The 15,911-nt window shown below is 38.9% G+C and overlaps 1 protein-coding gene and 1 pseudogene across 2 annotated transcripts in view; both read right to left on the bottom strand.

The window, feature by feature from the left end:
• Window positions 1–15,911, bottom strand: part of FLT1 (fms related receptor tyrosine kinase 1) — a 194,360-nt gene that overhangs the window by 53,347 nt on the left and 125,102 nt on the right. For both annotated transcript variants that reach the window (XM_090273753.1, XM_090273754.1), the window contains exon 15: window positions 1,516–1,647. In XM_090273753.1, the coding sequence (XP_090129879.1) occupies window positions 1,516–1,647 (132 nt within the window). The remainder of the gene's footprint in view (window positions 1–1,515; window positions 1,648–15,911) is intronic.
• Window positions 7,227–7,733, bottom strand: LOC150012411 (small ribosomal subunit protein uS13 pseudogene; annotated as a pseudogene).

Genomic DNA, 15,911 nt, shown 5'->3' with positions numbered 1-15,911 from the left:
TTGATGAAACAGGGAGGGGCCTGGACAAAAGAACTCCCAGGCTGCGTTCACAGCCATTTTTGACCCACATTCAGACAGAGGAGGGTACAGACACCTTGCAAGGGAGGGCAGCTATGTGGTGGGTTGGAGTAAGTTACGACCAATCTGCCATTTTCTGGCTATAGGATTAGGTTAGTCATTTCATTCCGCTTTGGGTTTTATAAGAATTGCTCTATATATCTTGCAGGGTTGTTGTGAGGTTAGAGGGAAAAATGCCTTCTGGACTGAGCATTAGGAGTCTCCCTTGCTCTCTGGCCTGATGCAGCTCCTCCCTGAGAGTCACATGTGGGGTCCTTGTTAAGAGATAAATTTACAGTCCTTTGAAGAAGGCAGCGTTAAAGAGACAGTCGCACTTAATAAATTATTTTCTCCCTGTGTAAGCATAAAAGTTGAAACTACTTAAAACAAGGATTATTAGGGAGACAAATGGGACCATTACTAAAAGTACTTGGGAATGCTACATTAGCTTTTTCTGAAAGCATAAATTTGTGGGAGAGTACTTTCAGATTTTTCAGGTGACTCTCTAAAATCATTTCCTTGTAAAAGTGTAGGGATGCTATTCTCTTTTAAAGGAGTCTGGATGATCAGTTACAATCTTTAAGCAATTCAAGTTTCTAGGGCAGAAAACGGGTGTATACTGCCTTCTTACATATTCTGAAGTCAACTGAGGGGCATTTGGAAATAGGCTACTTATCGAATTCCATCTTTTCATGTAAAACCTCAGTGTTTACATTTAAGAAGTGCAGATTTGATATTTTATGATGCTGTAACTGTTATGTTTTGGGTGATTCTTGGCACTGGAGAATTGAAATTGACATCTAAACTATCTTCTAAATGGAAGCCACATGACCATAACCCAGGTGGGATGAGGCCTTTTGGATTTTGCTACTAAACAAATTATCTGAAGCCCATAAAGAAGAAGCACTTGGAATATTTTTCTGAAACATAGTCTGTTTGCTGTGTTGTTTCTCTCTGATAATATATTGCCGCCTACTTCATGTTAAAAACCAGCTTATGAAAAATTTGGAAGATAGGTCTAACTCGTGGGAATTAGAAATGGAAAAAAAAAAATGAACAATTTCCAGTGTGTGTTTTTTCTTTCCCCAGTGTGTGTTTTTTCCTTCCCCATGTACACTGTCCTCCTTGGATTTCTTTCTCACAGGTGTGGCCACTCAGTCATTCTCTGTGGGTCATTGTCATCACACTGGCAGCAGCTGGCTCTCTTCCAGGAACTGCTCCCCCAACAGAAACTGTGTTCAGATGGGGGCTCTCAAAGGTGGCCAGCCAGTGTCTTCACCTTCTGCCTTGCCAAGTGGAACCAGACAGGCTCTTCCCAGAGGGGCAGAGGGAAGGGGCAAGAGGTCAGGGAAAGGCACAGACAGGAGGGGCAGCAGGAGACTGGGAGGTGAAAAGTTAAACAAACAGGGAAATAGATGTCTGAACAGTTTCTGGTTGCTTTCTGAAGCAGCTGTTTACCTTGAACAGTGAGGTATGCTGAACTTTCCACCGACCCCCTCTGGTTGGTGGCTTTGCAGTGATAAACGCCTTCATCCTCTTCTGTGACTCTTTCAATAAACAGCGTGCTACTTCCTGGTCCCAAAATAATTCCTGAGGAGTGAGAGATGTTTAGATTAGTGGACCTGGGTGACAAACATAAACAGCTCCTTTTGTAACACAACCTCCTTCCTATCATTATGCATTCAGACAAGAAAATCTGAGCTTGGGCTAACCTAGGGCAGGGCTGCTTACTTGTTTTCTCTGGTCCAGGCTTTTTAACAGCACCTTCACCACCCCAGCAGCACTCTGATCCCCAACTTTGGGGATGTGTCTGACCAAGGCCATTCACTGTGTGAAAGAAATGAGCTGGGTTGCCATTCCCAGCTTTGAAGAGCAAATATCAAGGGGGTAGCGTATCTCATAATGATAACTACCATTCACTCAGTGCCTGCTATGTGCTGGGCATTATGCGAGACACTATCTTGGGTTTAGAACCATCTGTGAGGTACAATCTCCATTTTATTAACGTGGAAACTGAGTTTTGGTGAGTTAAGCAACTTGATTAAGAGCATGAAGCTGCACTGAAAGCACATTTGTGGCACTTGGGTCGAAGGAAATCAGGTTTCATTTGTCCTAGTGATAGAGAGCTTGGGCTCTGTTTAATCTAGGCCTTACTGCTTCAAGCTTTGTCACTTCTGGCAAGTTACTTAACCTTTCTAGATTTCAGTTTCCTCAGTCTTAAGATGAGTATAAAAGCAGTTCCTCCTTGATAAATGGAAAAATGAAGGCAAGTGCATGAAACACAGTGTGTAGTAAATATAAGCGTAAGTATCACTACAGAGCATGGCGTCATGAAAAGAGTACCAGGAATCTTCAGACCCAGCTTGAGACCCAGTAGCTTCAACACCAAGTGCCATCACCAAGTATTTATTTATTTATTTATTTAAAAAAAGATTTTAGTTATATTTAGAGAGAGGGGAAAGGAGGGAGAAAGAGAGGGAGAGAAACATCAGTATGTGAGAAATACATTGGGTGCCTCTTGCACCCCCAGCTAGGGACCTGGCCCACAACCCAGGCATGTGCCCTGACTAGGAATCGAACTAGTGACCTTTCAGTTCACAGGCTGGCACTCAATCCACTGAGCCACACCAGCCAGCATAGCCAAGCATTTATTGAGTGCTTACTCCGCCATCAGTTCATGCTAGAGACTGGAGGTCGGAGGCGGGAGGGGAAGAGAGGCAGGCTAAGACAGTACCTGCTGAGGAAGGAAAATTAACTCATACCAAACACACATATATACATTCTCATTCTCTCTCTCTCTCTCTCTCTCTCTCTCTCTCTCTCTCTCTCTCTCTCTCTCTCTGACAGATACCTATACCAGCAAACAAAAGATGTTTAATGAATGAGAATGAATAAATGTAGTATAGGATACACAACTAAATGCAAAGTGTGGGGAGGAGGGGAGATTGGTAAGGATAGGAATACTCAGGGAAGGTGGCATGGAGAAATGGAGGAGGTGGACCTTGAACTGAGATTGGAAAGGTTGGCAGAGGTAAAAGGAGAAAGAAAGGCTGGAGATAAGGCATGACACTTTTATATTTTTTAAATTTTAAGCGGACTTAAAAAAAAAAAACAGTTTGTCTATTCATATAAGAAACATTTTTGAGCTCCTACCATTACTAGACACTATTCTAGATGCCGATGATACAATAATAAGCAAGGCAAGTAAGTCCTTGCCTACAAAGGGCTTACATTATCGTTTAGAGAATTATAAATAGCTAAAAAGTCTGAGAAGAAAATAAACCTGGTTAAGGGGATTGTGGGTGAAGGAGGGTGAGGAAACTATTTTATATGGGGTGTTTCAGGAAGGCTCTCGGAGGAAGTGACGTTTGAGCAGATACCTGAAACATGGGAAAGAGTAAGCCATTTAAAGATCTGGAAAAGGGCATTTTAGGTATAAAGTCCCTGGGGTAAGAATGAATTTAAGGAAAAATGAAAAGGCCATTGTGCCTAGAGTAGAGTGAGCACCAGGAGAATATGAGAAGGAAAGAGAGGGTCACAAAGATTTTTGAGAAGGGAAATAACATATGAAAGGAATATTTAAGGACGTTTAATCTAGAAAGAGAATGCAGGAGGGACAGAAATGAGGAAACCGTGGCACGGGGAAGGCCAGCTCACCAATTGTAATTCAGGCAGGGGATGGTGAGGATCCAAACCTGGAGGGTGGGAAAGGAAGTGGAGAAGAGAAAAGGAAGCACTTTGTAGGAACAATCTTCAGGAATTAGCGCTTCACTGGATATAAGAACAGACTGAAATGAGTCTTGCAGGGTTTCAGTTCCCTAAACCCAGATGACAAGGAGAAAGCAAGAGTTAAATGCTAACCCAGTTAATCTCTTTGAGGCTGTTTCCCCATCTACAAAGTGAGAATGATACCTGCTTTGCCTATTTCATGGTATTGTTATGAGGTCAGTTAAGATCATTTAAGTGAAACTTAGAAGCTTTGAAAAGATTAAAATATGATATAAGTGGCAATCACAGAAAGTAAAAGTATGGCTGGATGGTAGGTAGTCAGGGGCAATGAGTGTTTATAGTAGCAGCTATCTTGTTACACATAATCATCTCTTGCAGCAGACCTGAGTCTCAACCAGTTTTTTATCACTCAAATCCCAATTTAAGGCCAACACCATGAACAAATACAGCCAAAGGATTCGGATTTCAGCCAAGGAGGCAGATGTGTGATTGCAAAGGTGAGAAGATGGTGCCAAGGATGCTGATAAGCTAATATCACCTGGCAGTTTCCTCTTTCCATCACGTGGAGGAGAGGAGATGGGGTGAGGGCGTGTCCAAAATCAACAAGCAAAGCTCTTCTTTCTGACTTGCTCTTGCATTGCACCGTATCAAATGGCACAGACATTGATGGCCACCATCAGATACACCACTCAAAATCTCATTCTCTACTCTTGTTATTTATTTCCCGTCCCACAAAAATAGGCCAGTTACTGCCCTTATTTTTCTCATAATACAAATTTTTCCATATTTATTCATAGTTGTCTCCTTTTTTAATGCCTTAACCTATTGCTACTCGCTTTCTATTATTACCCAATTCCTGTGATACAGCTCTGTTCTGCTGAGGAACTCACCTTTTAAAAAGGGCTCTCTTTTTAGTTCAATTTTTTTCATTGTGATTAATTTTAAACATTTAAAAATTACAAAAAAATATGACCCGTGTACCCCCTTTAAGATAATCAGATGTCAACATTTTTGCCATATTTGCTCTAGACACCCATCTCTCTTTCATATGCATAAAATGTACTTCTTATCCTTCATGCTCCCTCTTTTTCCAGAGGCACCACTATACTGAAGTTGGTGTGTGTCATTCTCATGAATGTTCTTGTGCCTTTTCTACATAGGTATGTATCTCTATAGACTATATAAATGATGTTTTGTGGGTTTAAAAATTCTAAATAAGTAACATTACACAGCATATGTAATTTTTCAACTTGTTTTTGTTTATTCAACGTTTTAATATCTATCCTTGTTGACACATATAGATGGAGTTCATTTTTAATTGTGTTATATTCCATTGTATAAAAAAGCTACGTATTTTTTAAAATCCACTTACTATAGGATAGATAGATAGTTTTGACTGCGTTTGCTACCACAAAGAAGGCGACAGTGAACATCTGACACAGCTCTGTGTACATAGCTATGCACATCTCTTTTTGCTGGGTTATAAGGTAATCCCAATTTCAACTCTACTAAGTATTGCAAAATTGTTTTCCAAAAGATACCAGTTTACACTTTAGCAATGAGTAAGAGCTCCGTTTCCCCACGTACTTACCAATACTTGACATGATAAAATTAAAAAAACACAAATATTTACATGAATAACATATTTTCATAACTGTACAGGATATCTGTAAATAAATTATAATTAATTTCTTTTTAATTAACAATATATCTTGAGTTATTTCTTATATGTTTATTTTTTATTTATTTTAATTTTATATTTCAGTTACAGTTGACATTCAATATTGTTCTCCATTAGTTTCAGGTGTATAGCATAGTGGTTAGACAATGATATAATTTACGAAGAGATACTGCCAATAATTCTAATACATACCTGCACCATACATAGTTATTATATTATTGACTATATTCTCTGTGCTGTACTTTACATCTCCGTGACTATTTTGTAACTACCAATCTGTACTTCTTAATCCCTTTACCTTTTTCACGCATTCCCCTAACCATTCCCATCTGGCAATCCTCAGTTTGTTCTCTGTATCTATGAGTTTGTTTCTGTTTTGTTTGTTCATTTACTTTGTTCTTTAGATTTCACATATAAGTGCAATCATATGATATTTGTTTTTCTCTGCCTGACTTAATTCACTTAGCATAATATCCTCTAGGTCCATCCTTGTTGCTACAAATGATAAGATTTTATTATTTTTGAATAGACTGTCATTATCCTATTATAGATTCTTGCCTCCTTTGTCATATGTAATTGATAATATAGATATTGATTTATTTCTGGGCTCTCTATTCTGTTCCATTGATCTGTGTGTCTGATTTGTGCCAATACAATGCTGTTTTGATTACCATGGCCTTATATTATAGGTTGAGATCAGGTAGTGTGATATGTCCAACTTTGTTGTTCTTCCTCGAGATTGCTGTGGGTATTCAAGGTCTTTTTAGTTCCATGTAAACTTTATTGTTATTTGTTCTAGCTCTATGAAAACACCATTGGTATTTTGATAAGATATTTCATTGGATCTATAGATTGCTTAGGATAGTATGGACATTTTAATGATGTTAATTCTTCCTATCCATGAGCTCAGTATATGCTTCCACTTATTTGTATTTTGTTCAGTGTCTTATAATTTTCCAAATACAGATCTTTTACCTCCTTTGTTACATTTTTCCTAGGTATTTTTCTGATACAATTGTAAATGAAATTGTTTTTTTAATTTTTCTTCCTGATAGTTCAGTATTGGTATGTGAAAATGCCACCAATTTATGAATATTAATTTTGTATCCCACTACTTTACATTTATCAGTTCTAGTAGTTTTTGGATGGAATTTTTAGGATTCTCTGTTACAGTATCATGTCATCTGCGAAAAATGACAGTTTTACCTCTTCATTTCCAATTTGGATGCCTTTTATTTTTTTCTTGTCTAATTGCTGTAGCTAAGACTTCTAATACTTGTTGAATAAAAGTGGTGAAAGTGGATAATCTTGTCTTATTTCCTATCTTAAGGAAAACACTTTTAGCTTCTTCCCATTAAGTATGATGTTAGTGTGGATTTGTCACATGTAGCTTTAATTATGTTGAGGTATGTTTCCTCTGTTCCCACTTTGCTGAGAATTTTTATCATAAATAGATGTTAGGTTTTGTCAAATGCTTTTCCTGAACCTTTGATGCAATATGATTTTTATTCTTCATTTTATTTATGTGATGTATCATGTTAAGTGATTTGCAGACATTGAACCAACCTTGCATCCCAGGAATAAATCCCACATAATGGTGGCCTTGTCAAATGAGCTTGGGAGGCTTAACTCCTTTTGAATTTTTTAGAATAGTTAGAGAAGAATAGGCATTAATTCTGCTTTAAATGTTTGGTAAAATTCTGCAAAGCCATTTGGTCCCGGGTATTTTTGTTTGAAGGTTTTTTTTTCCCCCCACAGGTGTATAAACTATTTATTAACAGACGAGGCCTACAGATTTATTTCTTCTTGGACACACCCACAGTGCGACCGAGGCAGCCAGTGGTCTTGGTGTGCTGGCCTTGGACACAAAGACCCCAGAAGTGGCACAGCCCTCTGTGGGCCCAAATTTTCTTCAGCCACTCCAGGTCTTCACGAAGCTTGTTATCCAGAACATTGGCCAGAACCTGGCTGTATTTTCCATCCTTCACATCCTTCTGTCTGTTCAAGAACCAGTCTGGAATCTTGTACTGGCGTGGGTTCTGCATAATGGTAATCACACATTCCACCTCATCCTCTGTGAGCTCTCCTGCCCTCTTGGTGAGGTCGATGTCTGCTTTCCTCAACACCACATGAGCGTATCTTCACCCCACACCCTTAATTGCAGTGATGGCAAAGGCTATTTTCCATCGCCCATCAATATTGGTGTTGAGTACTCACAATATGTGCTGGAACTTCTCAGGAATCACTAGAGACATGGCTGCAGCAGTGTGTACTGATTTTATTTTGTTTGTAGTCATCCATATAGATTTCCTGTTTCTTCTTGAGTCAGTCTTAGAAGACTGTATGTCTTTAGAAATTTATCCATTTCTTCAAGGTTGTCTAATTTACTGGCATACAATTATTTGTAGCATTTTAAAACAAACCTTTGAAAAACTAGAGATGGCAGCGGAGTAGGCAGCAGTGTTGTCTGCTTGCTCCTATTGTGTGGAAGGACTTGGGGTACAAACATGGAGTAGAGTGAGTGAGTGCAGATTTCAGATAGGGTGAACAGGGAAGGGAGTGTGGGAACAGCATGAAAAAGGGCAGAAAGCTCAGCCAGAGCTCTCCAAATGGAGTTGCTGGGCTTCCCAGCCCGGCACCTCTGCTGCACTGCACCTAAAAGGGGCAGCTGCTGACAAGCTCATTAGCTGGGATCTGCTTGGAAACTTACCCCTGTCATAGGCACCCCAATCAGCAAAGTCCCAGAGGGAGTCAGAGAGAAGGTTTGGTTGATACAGCCAGAGGTGTGGGAAGACAGTAAACAGCCCGGACTGTGAGAAGCTGTATGAACTGAGTCTAGGTGGGGACTCCCTTGGCTGGCAACCTGTGCCCCGGATGCTCACACCAAGACTTCACCAAACAAAAAAGCAGAACTGAGCAAGGGAGAGGGGCCCATACAGGAAAGCTGCAGTGGAACCACAGACTCAGTAGGGACTCTAGGCAGGCAAGTGGCACATGCAGGCATACAGCAAGGATCCACCAGACCAGTGCTGCAGCTTGGAGGCAACACAGAGACTTTTTTCGAGGAGGTGCAGAGACAGAACTTGAAGCTAGGCAGGGACTATTGGCACGCACACTGGCCCTCCAGCAGAACAGCGTTGCTAGACAAGCCTGAGGAGGGCTGGAGGGCGCCACAGGACCAGGGGAGAGGGGACTCAACTAAGTGCGGCTCACAGTAGAAAGCTGCGGCAGGCCCATAAGTGAGAGAACAGCAGCCTCAGAATCCAGCTAGACCTCCTCACAGCCAGAGAGAAAAGATTTGAAATCCATGGAATTTTGACCAGGGGAGGATCCAGAAAAAGAAGACAGCCCCCAAAGGTTGTACTGGGGAAAAGCTCTTTCTTTAATCTGTTTCCTACCTTCTCTCCCTCCTATTCTTCTTTGATTTTTGTTTGTTTGTCTGTTTTCTTTATCCTCCCTCTCACACTAAATATATAGCACATAACTGCTATATAAACCTAATAGTACACATTTCCACTTTCTCACTTCATTCTGCATTCTTCCCTCCCTTTTTCAACATACAATGTAAACATTACTTACTGCCTCACATAGCCTTGACCCTACTTGCTACTATTATTATTCTACCAGCTTCCCTCTCAAAAATCATCTTTATTTCATTTAAAATAACTCTTATCTGTTTTTCCTATAGTATAAAAGTCTTAACCTCTTTGCATTTATATTAATACTGGCTCATTTGGTGCTGATAGTGGGATTGTGGGTGGGGGATATTTTGGAGGGTGTGGGTTTCTTGCCTGGGTTGTGTCTTTATGTCTTAACAGCGTCTCCACAAAACAACTCAAGACAAGGTGGGCAGAGTGACTCTCAATCAACTGGCAAGAGGGAAGTATCCATCAAAGAGTAACTGAAATACAACCAGACAGCTTAAACAAACATCATAAAGGGCATCCCAAGAGCATCAAGCTAGGAGATCAAAGAGACTGCACCATTGAATACCCCAGGTCTCCTATACAGAATCTCACACCACGAAGGTGGGAAATCAAAGCAGACAAATTTAAGAAACAAAAATAAACAAGAAGAATCCAAGATGGGGAGACACTGAAACAACCTCCCAATGAAAGGAAAAGGGGAATCCCCAGAAAGAGAGCTAGACAAAACAGAGGCAAGCAAACTATCAGAAATGGAATTCAAAAGAGTGGTTATAAGGAAGCTCAATGAACTTGACAAACTCAGAGAAAACTACAACGAACTCCAAGGGAATTACAAAGAACTTCAGAGAAACTACGAAGAACTCCAGGGAAGCTACAAGGAACATATGGAGAACTACACCAGCATAAAAAAGGACATAGAAACTATCAATAAGAACCAGGAAGAAATGAAGAATACAAGGTCTGAACTGAAGAACACAGTACAAGCAATCAAAAGCAGGCTAAATGAAGCAGAGGATTGGATCAGTGAATTAGAAGACAATGCAGAAAAAAAACCCAGACAATACAACAAAACGAAAAAAGACTGAAAAAAGAATGAAGAGGGTGTAAGAGAAATGCTGGGCAACATGAAACAAAAAAAAAATATTTGTATCATAGTGATATAAGAAGAAGAGGAGCATGGGTTAGAAAACCTGATTGAAAAAGTAATGACAGAAAAATTTCCTAACTTGATGAAAGAAAAAGTTATGCAAGTCCAGAAAGCACAGATGAACCACAAAAAGCCCAGTCCAAGGCACATCATAATTAAAATGGCAAAATTCAAAGACAAAGAGGGAATCCTAAAAGCAGCATGAGAAAAAAAGCAAGTAACATACAAGGGAGCTCCGATAAGGCTATCAACTGATTTCTCAACAGAAACACTACAAGCCAGAAGGGAATGGCAAAAAATATCTCAAGCAATGAAAAACAAAGGCCTACAACCAAAGGCCACTCTACCCAGCAAGGCTCTCAATCAAAATGAAAGATGAAATAAGGACTTTCCCAGACAAAAGAAGGCTAAGAGAATACATCTCCAACAAACCAGCATTGCAAGAGATGCTAAAGGGTCTGCTTTCAGAAGAAGAAGAAACAGAGAGAGAGACAGAGAGGAACACAGGTACAAAGGGAAATGAATAAATACCTGTCAATAATAACCTTAAATGTAAATGGATTAAATGCTCCAATCAAAAGACATAGGGTAACGGAGTGGATACAAAAACATTATCCACATATATGCTGTCTACAAGAGACACACCTCAAAACAAAAGGTATACACAGACTCAAAGTGAAGGGATGGAAAAAAACATTTAAAGCAAATGGACATGAAAAAATGCTGGGATAGCAATACTTATATCAGACAAAATTTCACAGCAAAGGCCATAAAAAAAAACAAAGAAGGGCATTTCATAATACTTAAGGGAACAATCCATCAAGAAGGTATAACCCTTGTAAACATATATGCACCCAACATAGGAGCACCCAAATATATAAGGAAAATTCTAGAAGACTACAAGAAGGATATCAACAGCAACATACTCATAGTAGGGGACTTTAACACCCCATTATCAACAACAGACAGATCTTTGAAGCAAAGAAGCACCAAGGATATCGAGGCATTGAAGAACACACTATATCAAATAGACTTAATTGATATATATAGGACTTTTCACCCCAAAGAAGCAAAATATACATTCTTTTCAAATGCACATGGGATATTTTCAAAGATAGACCACATGGTAGGACACAAAACAAGCCTCAACAAATTCAAGAAAATTGAAATCATATCAAGCATCTTCTCAGACCATAATGCCTTGAACCTAAAAATAAGCCTCAAGGAAAAAACTCAAAGACATTCAAACTCATGGAGAATGAATAACATGCTGTTAAATAATAAACAGGTTAACAATGACATCAAGGAAGAAATCAAGAAGTTTCTGGAAACTAATGATAATGAGCACACAACAGCCAAAAACCTATGGGAAACAGCAAAAGCAGTCTTGAGAGGAAAGTTTATAGCAATACAGGCCTACCTGAAAAGGATAGAAGAATCTCAAATAAAAAAATCTAACCCTATAGCTACTAGAACAACAACAACAAACAAAGCCCAGGGTGAGTAGAAGGAAGGAAATCATCAAGATCAGAGCAGAATTAAATGACATAGAGACTAAACGAACAACTCAAAAGATCAATATAACCAGGAGCTGGTTGTTTGAAAAGATAAACAAAATTGACAATCCTTTAGCCACGCTCATCAAGAAAAAAAAAGAGAAAGGACCCAAACAAACAAAATCAAAAATGGAAGAGGAGAAATCACTACTGATAATGAAGAAATACAAAGGATTGTAAGAAATCACCACAAATAACTGTATGGCAAGAAACTTGACAACCTAGATGAAATGGAGAAATTTCTAGAAACATATAACCTTCCAAAATTGAATGAAGAAGAAGTAGAAAGCCTAAACAGACTGATAACAAAGAGTGAAATTAAAACTGCAATCAAAAAGCTCCTGGCACACAAAAGCCCTGGACTGGATGGCTTCACAGGCAAATTTTACAAAACATTTAGGGAAGAACTAATTCCTATCCTTCTCAAACTATTCCAAAAAATCCAAGAAGAGGGAAGACTCCCAAACTCTTTCTGTGAAGCCAGTATTACCCCAAATTCAAAACCAGGTCAAGACTAAACAAAGAAAGAAAACTACAGGCCAATATCGCTGATGAATATAGATGCTAAAATCCTCAACAAAATATTGGCAAACAGGATCCAGCAACATATTAAAAAGGTCATACACCACGATCAAGTGGAATTCATCCCAGGGATGCAAGGATGGTTTAATATTTGAAAATCAATAAATGTAATACACTACATAAACAAAATGAAAGACAAAAATCACATGATCATATGAATAGATGAAGAAAAAGCATGTGATAAAGTACAACACCCATTTATGATGAAAACACTCAGCAAAATGGGAATAGAGGGAGCATACGTCAACATAATAAAGGCTATATTTGAGAAACCTGAAACCAACATCATACTCAATGGACAGAAACTGAAAGTATTCCCTATTAGATAAGGAACAAGACAAGGATGTCCACTCTCTCCACTCCTATTCTACATAGTGTTGGAGGTTCTAGCCACAGCAATCAGACAAGAAAAAGAAATAAAAGGTATCCAAATTGAGAAAGAGGAAGTAAAACTGTCATTATTTGCAGATGACATAATAGTATACATAGAAAACCCTATAGACTCCACTAAAAAACTACTCAATATTCAGAAAGCAAAGGCATTTCTGTACACTAACAATAAAATATCAGAGATAGAAATGAGAGAAAAAAAATCCCATTTACTAGATCAACAAGAAAAATAAAGTACCTAGGAATAAACTTAACCAAAGAGATAAAAGACCTATACTCAGAAAACTATATAACATTGAAGAAAGAAATTAAGGAAGATAAAAATAAATGGAAGCAAATACCATGTTTATGGATGGGAAGAATCAACATCATTAAAATGTCCATACTACCCAAAGCAATTTATATATTCAACACAATCCCTATTAAAATACCAGTGACTTATTTCACAGACCTAGAAAAAATACTTCAAAAATTTATATGGAACCAAAAAATACCCCAAATAACCAAAGCAATCTTGATGCAGAAGAACACAGCAGGAGGAATCACAATAGAAGACATCAAACTATACTACAAAGCCACTGTGATCAAGACAGTCTGGTACTGGCATAAGAACAGACATAGATCAATGGAACAGAATAGAGAGCCCAGAAATAAACCCAGGTCTATATGGTCAACTAATATTTGACAAAGGGGGAAGGAACATAAAATGGAGTGAAAAGAGCCTCTTCAACAAATGGTGTTGGGAGAACTGGACAGGGACATGCAAAAAAAAAATGAAACTAGACCACCAATTTACACCACACCCCAGAATGAACTCAAGATGGATCAAAGGCTTAACTGTAAGCTGCGACACCATAAAAGTCCTAGAGGAAAACACAGGCAGGAAAATTTCAGCTATTCCACGTAGCAATATTTTCACTGATACATCTCCTAAGGCAGGGGAAATAAAGGAAAGAATAAACAAATGGGACTACATCAACCTAAAGAGTTTCTGCTCAGCAAAACATCAGCAAGATGAAAAGGGAACCAACCATGTAGGAAAACATATTTTCCAATAATACCTCAGACAAGGGATTAATCTCCAAAATATATAAAGAACTTACACATCTCAACACCATGAAGACAGACAGACATCCCAATTGAAAAATGGGCAAAGGACCTGAACAAACAATTCTTCAAGGAGGATACACGAGGGTCCATAGACACATGAAAGAATGCTCAACATCACTAGCCATCAGAGAGATGCAAATAAAAACCACAATGAGATACCACTTCACACCAGTCAGAATGGCCATCATCAACAAATCAACAAACAAGAAGTGCTGGTGAGGATGTGGAGAAATGGGAACCCTAGTACACTGTGGGTGGGAATGCAGACTGGTGCCGCCACTATGGAAAACAGTATGGAAGTACCTCAAAAAACTAAAAATGGAACTGCCTTTTGAACCAGTGATTCCACTGCTAGGGTTATACCCAAAGAATCCTAAAACCCTAATTAAAAAGAACTTATGCACCCCTATGTAGCGCTGTTTACAATATCCAAGTGCTAGAAACAGCCTAAGTGCCCATCTGTAGATGAGTGCATCAAAAAACTGTGGTACATTTACACAATGGAGTACTGTGCAGCAGAAAGAAAGAAGGAACTACTGCCATTTGCAACAATATGGATGGAACTAGAGAGAATTATGGTTAGCGAAATAAGACAGGCAATGAAAGAAAAATACCATATGATATCACCTGATACAGGAGACTAATGAACAACACAAACAAATGAACAAAATTGAACAAGGAACAGAATAACAGTTATCAGGGGGGAGGGGGGAGGAAGAGAAGGGGGGTAAGTAGGGGAAGAGTCTAATCAAAGAACATGTATAAATGACACATGGACATGGACAACAGGGTGGGGAATGACTGTGGGAGAAGGGATGGGCTGGGTTGGGGGAGCAATGGGGGAAAAATGGGACAACCTTAATAGAAAAACAAGAAAATGATCCTTTGTATTTCTGTGGTTTCATTTGTTACTTATCTTTCATTTCTGATTTTATTCACTTGGGCCCTCTCTCTCTCTCTCTCTCTCTCTCTCTCTCTCTCTCTCTCTCTCTCTCTCTCTCTCTCTTATTTTTTCTTGATGAGTCTGTTAAAGGTGTACAATCTTGTTTATCTTTTCAAAGAACCAGCTTTTGACCCTGGCCAGTGTGGCTCAGTTGGTTGGAGAATCATCCTGTAAATCAGAAGCTATGGGTTTGAATCCTGGTCAGGGCACAAGTCTAGGTTGTGGGTTCCATCCCAGTCAGGGTATGTACAAGAAGCAACCATTTGATGTCTCTCTCTCTCTCTCTCTCTCTCTCTCTCTCTCTCTCTCTCCCCCTCCCTCCCTCCCTCCCTTCCCCTCTCTCTTAAATCAAAAAGCATGTCCTCAGGTGAGAATTAAAAATATAAAACCAGCTCTTGGTTTTATTAATCTTTTGTATTTTTTTAGACTCTGTTTTGTTTATTTCTGCTCTGATCTTTATTATTTCCTTCTTTCTCCTTTGGGTTTTGTTTTTCTTTTTCTAGTTTCTTTAGGTGTATGGTTAGATTGTTTACTTGAGACTTTTCTTGTTTCTTGAGGTAGGCTTGTATTACTATGAATTTTCCTCTTTGGACTGATTTTGCTGTGTCCCATAGATTTTAGGCCATTGTGTTTTCATTTGCATTTGATTTCTTCCTTGATTTCACTGTTTGTGTGTTTTTCAGTTTTTTTTTCCCTTGTAATTGATCTTTTAGTTTTATATCATTGTGGTAGGAGAATATGCTTGAGATGAGTTCAATATTCTTAAACTCACTGAGACTTGTTTTGTGGAATAACATGTGATCTATCTCAGAAAATGTTCCATGTGCACTTGAAAAGAATGTATATTCTAATGCTTTGGGGCGAAATGCTCTGAAAATATTAATTAAATCCAACTGGTTTAATGTGTCATCGAAGGTCACTGTTTCTTTGTTGATTTTCTGTTTGTAAGATCAATCCATTGATGTCAATGGGGTGTTAAGAGTCCCCTACTGTGATTATGTAACTATTGATCTTTCCTTTTATGTCCATCAAGATTTGCTTTATATACATAGGAGTATGCTGGGTGCATAAATATTTACAAATGTTATATCCTCTTGTTCGATTGATCCCTTTACTATTATGTAATGTCCTTCTTTTTACCCTGGCTGGTTTGGCTCAGTGGATTGAGCGTCGGCCTGCGAGCTAAGTGTCGCTGGTTCGATCTTCCAGTCAGGGCACATCAGAGAAGGAAAACTCTGATTCCAAAAAACCTCCGCTGCCTTGCGGCATACCTCTTCAGGGGAAAGGC

Source organism: Furipterus horrens, unplaced genomic scaffold (genome assembly GCF_987537825.1).
Source record: "Furipterus horrens unplaced genomic scaffold, mFurHor1.1.pri manual_scaffold_4, whole genome shotgun sequence".
Lineage (NCBI taxonomy): Eukaryota > Metazoa > Chordata > Mammalia > Chiroptera > Furipteridae > Furipterus > Furipterus horrens.
This window is presented reverse-complemented; position numbering and strand designations above follow the sequence as displayed.